The sequence below is a fragment of the Urtica dioica genome, chromosome 9 (genome assembly GCF_054948205.1).
Source record: "Urtica dioica subsp. dioica isolate 48M chromosome 9, U.dioica_male_clone48M_v1_H2, whole genome shotgun sequence".
Classification (NCBI taxonomy): Eukaryota; Viridiplantae; Streptophyta; class Magnoliopsida; order Rosales; family Urticaceae; genus Urtica; species Urtica dioica.
The window spans coordinates 21691571-21700113 of record NC_142764.1 but is presented as its reverse complement, the minus strand read 5'-3'; the positions used below and the strand labels follow the sequence as shown (position 1 = coordinate 21700113).

Genomic DNA, 8543 nt, shown 5'->3' with positions numbered 1-8543 from the left:
AGAGCCGATGTCTCACTCACAGGCTCGGCCGACTCAGGTGTATTCGTGATCTTTCGGCGGTTCTCCTCCAGCCTGATCTCGGAAAACACCTCTCGGATGGATGGAAGTGGTCTTCTTCTGAGAATCCTCCCTTTTAGCTCGTCAAGTGCCTGATTGACCCCAGCGAGGAACATGAAGACTCAGTCATTCTCTTCACGTGTCTTGAACCGAGAGTAGTCAGCCGGACTTTCCCACTCCTCGTCGTGACACTGATCGAGTTCCTGCCAAATTGCCACCATCTCATTGTAATAAACCGTCACGGACCTACTTCCCTGCCTTGACTGCCATAGTTTGGTCTTTAGCTCGAAGATCTGAGAGAAATTCTCCAAATCCGAGTAGGTTTCATTCACAGATTCCCAGACCTCTTTGGCAGTTTTCATAAACAAGTGTGGTTTGGCGATTGCACTATCCATGGAATTGAGGAGCCACGCCATCACGAGTGAGTTCTCCGATCTCCAGTGGTTGTAGCCGTCGTCGCTCTCCTTTGGTGCCTTCACTTCTCCGGTGAGATACCCTAGTTTCCCTCTTCCATCTATGGCGAGTTTTATTGACTGAGACCACTCAAGGTAATTGCTACCATTCAGCCGATGCACTGTGATGTGCATAGATGTGTGAGAGGACTCACCAGTAATAGGTGATGGTTTTTTCGGGGTGGTTAGAAGGGTCTTCTCCATCGTGAGAATTAGGTCAGAATTTTTCGGCTGGGGTAGGATTGTGTTTCAGCTGCTCTGATACCATGTGAGTTTCAGAGAATGAAAAAATCTTATTGATCATAGCCTTGAAGGCCGAATTATATAGATACAAAAGATCCTAAAAAAGAGGAAAGATATGAACTAAAATAGGAAACTAACTAAGCCTAGACTAATTCTAATCTCCGAGTATTTACAGCATTAATTACAGAATATTACATAACTAATTTCTTATTTTCTACAAAAATAAATTGAATGAAAAAGACGAAGGTAATCGAAAGCTTCATAATGTAATTTCCATAATTTTCTGGAAATTTCCACTTATATCCATATAATCTCTAGTAATTTCCAGTTATTTACATAATCGTTGTATTCAAAATACGGAATCGATGCACAAACATAAGAAATTATAATATTCAGATACTAACATAGACACTAATCGCAAAATAAGCGCCGCCCTCCAGGCTAGAGGCTGCAAATCGATGGGTCCAAGATCGGTGGTCTCACTTTTCCGTCCTTTCTGATTCCTCTACAACAATTCCCGAGTATTAAATCTTGTTTATCTTCCGTCTATGTTCTTCTGTCATTTATCCGATCAATCTTCGAGTCTCTACTGAATTCATCTATAACGAAAAACTTATCTGATTCTTGTGGTTGAGACGAGAAGGGTGGATATATTTGCAAGAGCGAGCGACAAAGATCAGCACTATCGAGAATTTTGACAGAGAGTTACACATTGCATTTTTTTTTTGTAAGGAATGATACCAAGTTGCTTTTAGTATGAGCGGCAGGATATTTTTGTTTTTTGTTTATAAATTTTAGAGATATAGAATATTGACTGTGTTGATAAGTTGGAGGGTTATTTATATGGGTACTTTTTGTTTTGTTTTACTAAATGTAATATAAGTTCTGAACCGTTAAAAGATCGCATTAATATTTTTTTTTTAGGTCTCCTCTGTTATGTGAGGAAATGAGTTTAATCTGTTAATGACGAAATCTTTTTAGCAATTTATTTGTGATGTGTGACTAAATATTTAATATAATCAATTACATATGTGTGAATGTAAAAATGATACATGATAAAAAAAATAGAACTTTTGAGATATTCTGTGTTTTTTATCCTAATTTTTTCTGTGTTTTTTATCCTAATTTTTGTCGAAGTACGACTTTTGCAGGAAAAAAAAAAGAATAATAATGTTTGCATGGCTATACAAATCCTCTTCTATTATTTTGTGGAATCGATCTTCAATATATGAGGAATTGGGTAATGAACTACTTTTCCTAAAGCATCAGCCGAAACTAGTCTCATAAGGTTATCTCCAACCCAATTCATTGTGTAATGAAAAGTGACAAAATGAAATTGAATTTGCTCCAACCCAACCTCATTTTCCACTCAATTATGGAGCGATTGAATAGGAAAACTTCAAATATGGAGTTTTTCTATTCATTCCACTCCATTTTGGAGTGGGATTTTAATCATATTAATATAATTTAATTAATTACAAGATGATCCCAAAACTTAATGTATTTTTATATTTTACATGTAGTTATATTAATTTATCACAAAATCATTTTATATTATTCTAATTTGGTATGAATATTGATCCAAAGTCATTAAAGTACATAGCATATATAAATTAAAATATCAGGAAGTCCGACATCGACTAATGATGTATCATTTATGTTCCTTATAAAGATCATGAGTTACTTCTCTTATTGTCAATTGGTTTTGAGATGGAACCCCATGATACTTTAACATGGTATCAAAGACAAACTCATTATCGATGTTGGGTCACCCGTTTCTACAAATTTCACGCAACAGTTGTTTAATCCTTGACGTAAAGGGGTTATCAAGAAGTCCCGCATCGATTGGGGATGTGTCATTTGTGCTCTTTATAAAGATCATGAGTTACTTTTCTTATTGTCAATTGATTTTAAGATGGAATCTCATGATACTTTAACATAAAACTTCAAAAAATAAATTGCTAAAACATAATACATTACAAAGTCAAGTTCAAATTACAAAATGATAGACATAAGCAACATTTAGTATTTAAATGTATTAAAATATTAGAGAAAATATAAATTATGACTTTTTGGAGTAAAAAAATAGAGTATTGGGTTTGAGATAAAATACTGTTTGAAATGACATAAATTATATTTTGGAGTGGAAGAAATTGCATTTATAGAGTTTTAGGTCGGAGATAATATAGTTCGCATACTACAGTTTTTCTCTATATATATTTACTTTATACAATCAATATGATCAAAATGAGCATAAAGTGTATTGTCCACATTCAATGCCTCATCACACGAGTGCAATTATTGAGAAACTCATGATTATTCGTTCCTTGTCTTGATTTTTATTTTTTATTTCGGGTTACGAAGCTCTTTTTCTATATAAATAGTTATCCGGTAACCTTATTTAAATCCCCATCTCCTTTTGACCAAAATGGGCATCTTTCTCTTCATTCTTACGGTAGGGAAGTGTATAATTGTGTCCTCCTCAGCCACCCACCTATATTTTAAAAGGAAGTGAAACTATAAATAAAACTAAGCAAACAATAAGTGGTCAAGAGATAATTTTTTACTATATTTTGACAGCTATCATTATGATCTAAATATAGCTAAATTGAAGGGCATCAATCTCACAATAAAATATGACGACCAACCATATACAAAAATGGATACATATATATATATATATATATATATATATATATATATATAACGCTCTTTAGTATATTCATACAATATATACTAGGTAATAGAGAGGCTTGTCGTATGCTGTTTGATACTACGTCCATGCCATTCATTCTTTCTGTGACCACATATTAAATAATGTAGTGACCTTCAAGATCAAGAATCCAAAATGTATATTCTCGATATCTTATAATATTATCAGCATGCCTTTTTTAAAAAAAAATTAGGATCCAAATGACAAAAGTTGGTAAAAGAATGACGATTTTAAAACAATCTTATGTGCCTTTCCGTGGTGTTGGAACCTCAAGCATGCTATCAATAAACTTCTAGGAAGTGTCGTTTTACGCTGAACATGTAAGATATATACATTATATATTAAATATGTGGACGTAAAATAAATAGAGCCTAATTATTGTAAGGTCACGCGAGAATCTGATTCTACCTGCCATGCATGATGCACATATTAATATTGTACGTGATTTAAGATGATAGGTTCGTATAACAATTTTATTTTTTAAAATTATTTTATTGTTATTCTTTTATCATTGCAAGTCCAAAAATATCAGAGGGAACGGAAAGGGATTGGGTTCAATATATATCCGGAAAAAGGTTACAAAAACGACATTATTGAGCAATAATAAAAAATAAAAAAATAAAAAAAGCTCTGATGTATACTTACTGGTCAGAGGATTTTAATTATTATTTTAGTTTCTAAATAATGAACTGTAGTTTGCTCTATCATTGCATCAATATATATATCTTTCTCTTGTTTCTGGATGATAGTTACTATAAAATAAACAAATCAAGCCCAATAATTTATTCCATTTCCAAAAATAACAAGCGCAATAAAATTATATTCTTTACCCATCAATTATACATTTACCTGAACTGAGTGACTAAGTGATGTAAAAAGATGGAAGCTTCCAATCTGGCCAAGTCAAGGCCAGGGCATAGCCTCTGGCCTCCTCCAAAAGGGGTGAAATTGCAATTGCTTGTGTCTTTTTCCTGCAAAATTCCAAAAATACCCATGATTTCTTTATTTATATATTGGTTTATATAGAAAATATGTGATAATTTTAAAGGTGAAAAATACTTATACTTACTTGCCACCTCCATGGGTTGAACTCATATGGCCAGTCATAGTTGTTATCATCAAGATGGACTGACCTAAAATAGGCAAAAGCACACCATCCTTTTGGAATTGTATACCCCTTTATCTCAACATCTCTCACTGCCTTTCTCATCACCCCAATAATTACATTTCCCAACCTCAGTGTCTCTGTGATCACCTGTAATATTTTAATTCAAACATTTGGAGGAGTAAAAATAATTTTAGTCTTGGTCCTTTGTGATGCATTATTGATACTTTATTCATACGTGTTTTTCTTGTATAATATTATTACCGTTTGTGTAAATGGTAAAGACATGTAATCACTCCAACAAAGTGGCTCACCGAGTTGATCCTTGAGCCTTTTTAGCTTCATGTTCTCCTCCTATAATTCATTTAGGGAATTTAATTTGAAAACAAACAATAAAATAGCAATAATATAGATTTGGAAACTACCTAATGAATTATCATTTTGTAGGGTTTTCTATTTTCGTAAAGAGGAAAAGAAGATATAGGATGATAGATCTTGCTCTGTATTTGTCTTCTTATTGAAGATCATTGTGGAAAAACCCTAGATTAGGCATACAGTAAATAGTACAATTCTGGAATCACTTCTAGACAAAGCACATCAAGAAGGAAGCACTGATTGAAATAAAGACAAATCCTAGCTAGGTAGTTGATAAAAGGGGTCAAAATTGTGGACTAAAAGGTCACAAAGATCCAAATAAAAGAGGACCATATATAATTGAACAAGTTGGCTGGCTGACCCAGGATTTTGTTGAGTGACAAAATTAACCCCAATTATAAAACTTAATTGTTATTAATAAGCACCACTAAAGATCATGATGATCATGAAATCAAGTTGGCATCTTATTTTATTCTCAATCAAACATAATGGCATGTGAATTTGACTCATATTATGGTATAATCACACTAGAATAAAATAAATAAATAAATGGTACCATTAATTGTTGTAAAGCAGCTGGGCAATCTGAGAGGTATTTAACAGCAAGAGCCAAAAGAACTGGCACTGAATCCTCTCCTGGAATCATCATATCAATCATGTTATCTGCTATTAGATCTTCTGTTAATTGCCCACTTGTGTCACTAAGCAAAACATCTATTACATCTTTTGGACCCTTGGATTGTGTCTCGTGATCACTAATATTTTTCCTTGCATGTATGATTTTCTTCACTAGCTTTGCCATTTTCTTCTTGGCCTGATATTTTGTATTAATCAATAAATTATTAAACAATAAATAAGATATTTACTAAAAAATTAAAATATATATGTTACCTGTAATGACCGGTAAAGCGTAGTTCCGGGGATGTTTATTGGCAGTGACATGAGACCAGAAATAAATTCTTGGAATTGTTTCTTCAGTGACTCCATTTCTTCACCGGGATCCAGATTAATCAAGGCCTTAACTAGTACTTGAAAGGCAATCTGAGAAAGAAAAAGAGAGACAACAAAATAAAAAATAATGGCCTTTATTGATGTGTTGTCTCAGCGGTAACTTTAAAATATATATATAGTACAACTACAACTACAACTACAAACAAACACAGGAAAATCAATAATAAATTGGTAATCAAATTTTTACAGACAAAATGATTCCAAATGAACTTATTATGAACCCCATAACCACTCCACCAAAACCTAATGAGAAGCCAGAGATAGACCATTGATATGATTATTCCTTCAATTTAACCAAGACTTTTTGGTAATCAATTAGTATTATTTACTTTATATTTTTACCGCTTGAAACAAACCTACGGACAACAAGATGATATTTTTTCTTCTGTTCCTCTTACATAAAATAATTTTTTCTTTTTAAATATTAACATCATAAAATTAATAAAAAAAACTATATTAAATTAAAAGAGCTGGCTAGCTTACATTTTTGGCCTCGTCTTGTATATAGATTGGAGAATCTTCGTCGCAACCCCACTCAGCCATGGCTCGCTGGACATAGGTTTGCATGTCTGTGGTGATCTGAGATTTGAGCTGCGGAGACTTGAAGAACCCTCCAACGAGCCCATGGATTCTCTTTTGCAAGCTTCCATTGATGAGCAATATCGAAGATTTTCCCATCAGCTCCGTGAGAGATTTCGGGTAAGAAGGCACGAATGTTTTGGAGTCGCTTTGGAGTATGAACTTGCTCACTTCCGAGTCCGTCGACACTATCGTTGGACTCCCAAATATGTGCGACTTAAACACCTTCCCATACCTACATATACATATATATATAAATTTAAATAAGAGACCGGCCAAAAATTAATATACATTCTCGTATGAACTAGAAACGAGGACTTACATTTTTCGACGTTTGTTCATGAAGCTCTCGGGGCGGTCAGAGTAAGCACAGGTGATGAACTCGATGGTTTCGCCGAGGAAAGGCCATCCAAGAGAGCCTAGTGGCGCTACTCCGTGATTTGATCTGAGCCGTCCGATTCTGATGTGCCTGTAGAGACTGGTTATCGTCACGGAGACAGAAAGTATCGCTGTCGCTACTACCAAAATCCAAAAGCTGTCCATTTCTCTTCTAATTTTTTTATTTATTTGGAGTATATATTTATTAGTTATATTTTCCACACACACACTGAGTATTGGAGCTTCTTTAAGGAGATTCAATCATATTAGCAATGAGGACATGTCTAGGTTTGTGTGTGTGTGTGAGTTTGTGTGTGTGTGTGCGTGTGAGAGAGAGAGAGAGAGTTAACACGATATTGTACTTGTGATGAGTGGGAGTGAGTATATTTTAAGCTACAAAGAGGCGCTTTTAAAGCCTACTTTTCTTTGAACAAAGAAAGGAATCTGCGATGATCAAAGCATTAGCTGATCCGGATTCGGATCCGGATCTGACCCGGTTAATTTATGAAATTAGGATATTTAAGAATAATAAATTCGTGGGCTGGGGGGATTCAAAAGAAAATATGTAATTTTTATTAAGGTATATAGCCATAGGGATATAGTGGTTTTCTAAAATAGCTCACTTTTTCGTTAATATGTTGTAAATAGTCAGAGCCATTTATTTACACTACACGAAAAGACACTTATATCCAGCAGTTTCCCGTCCAAGATTATTAGTCCTTTAATTAAAAAAGGAAATCAAATTTCGGCATTAACTACTTGCGCGGATATCGAGGGATATTCATTTACACCAAAATTAAACCACCACACGTAACCGATTGAATACACAATAAAAAAATGGAAAGGAACCCTAAGCGGCGATTCGACATCAACCAAGAAATCTAACAAGAGTTTGAAGATCTACGATCGATATCACAACCGACGGCCAAATAATAAAAAATAAAAAATAAACAAAAAAAAAACAGGTATGCATGAATTATTTTCTTGCATGCGCGACATTTTTTTTTTACATTCATTTTTTTTCAAACGAAATGGGTAATCGTTTTTGGGCTGGAAATGGGTTTGATTTTTTTTTTCGGTATGGGTTTGTAATTCTGAAAAATTGTTGGTCTTGAAATTTTTTTCTAGTTATTAACTGTTAATAAATTGTGAATGGACAGGCCCTTGACAAGCCCGAAGTTGATCCTACTCTGCCAAAAAAGATACCAAAGAAGGTGCTGATTCCACACCCCGTCAAAAGATCGGCCGACACGAGCGTGTAGGAAAATTTTTGGATGCATAGATTAACCTGTATGTAGGAATTGTGTAATTTTTGTTGGTTGAAATATGACATGATGCTTAGTAAATCTATTATTTACAGAACATAACAACTTGCAATCGTTATGCCTGGGTAGATGTAAATCAGAAATTATAGCAATTAACAAGAATGCTCAACATATACTCCCCATATTCAGATACAATTTATAGTAAAATTATAGTAAATAAGTCGTAAATAAGTTATAAATAAGACGTAAATAAGTCGTAAATAAGTTATAAATAAGTTGTAAATAAGTCGTAAATAAGTTGTAAATAAGTCGTAAAATAAAGTAGATTGTTTTGGACGTCCTAAAATTCTGGAATTTTAGGAAGA

General features: G+C 33.8%; 1 protein-coding gene across 1 annotated transcript; it reads right to left on the bottom strand.

The window, feature by feature from the left end:
- Nucleotides 1-2762: 2762 nt before the first annotated feature.
- Nucleotides 2763-7287, bottom strand: CYP90D1 (cytochrome P450, family 90, subfamily D, polypeptide 1). Its single transcript, XM_089627465.1, has 8 exons — nt 6858-7287; nt 6440-6770; nt 5837-5986; nt 5502-5759; nt 4835-4924; nt 4535-4720; nt 4315-4436; nt 2763-3246 (listed from the first exon to the last, which is right to left on the bottom strand). Exons 1-8 carry the CDS (start codon nt 7076-7078, stop codon nt 3150-3152), a joined length of 1455 nt encoding a protein of 484 aa, XP_089483591.1. The 5' UTR covers nt 7079-7287; the 3' UTR covers nt 2763-3149.
- Nucleotides 7288-8543: the final 1256 nt, after the last annotated feature.

Excerpts from the sequence above, each read along its gene's own strand:
- CYP90D1 (XM_089627465.1), bottom strand. The coding sequence starts at position 7,078 with ATGGACAGCTTTTGGATTTTGGTAGTAGCGACAGCGATACTTTCTGTC. Across the intron at positions 5,760-5,836 it reads CGCTTTACCGGTCATTACAG|GCCAAGAAGAAAATGGCAAA; the intron begins GTAACATATATA and ends ACAAAATATCAG. Across the intron at positions 3,247-4,314 it reads CACTTAGTCACTCAGTTCAG|GTGGGTGGCTGAGGAGGACA; the intron begins GTAAATGTATAA and ends TTTAAAATATAG.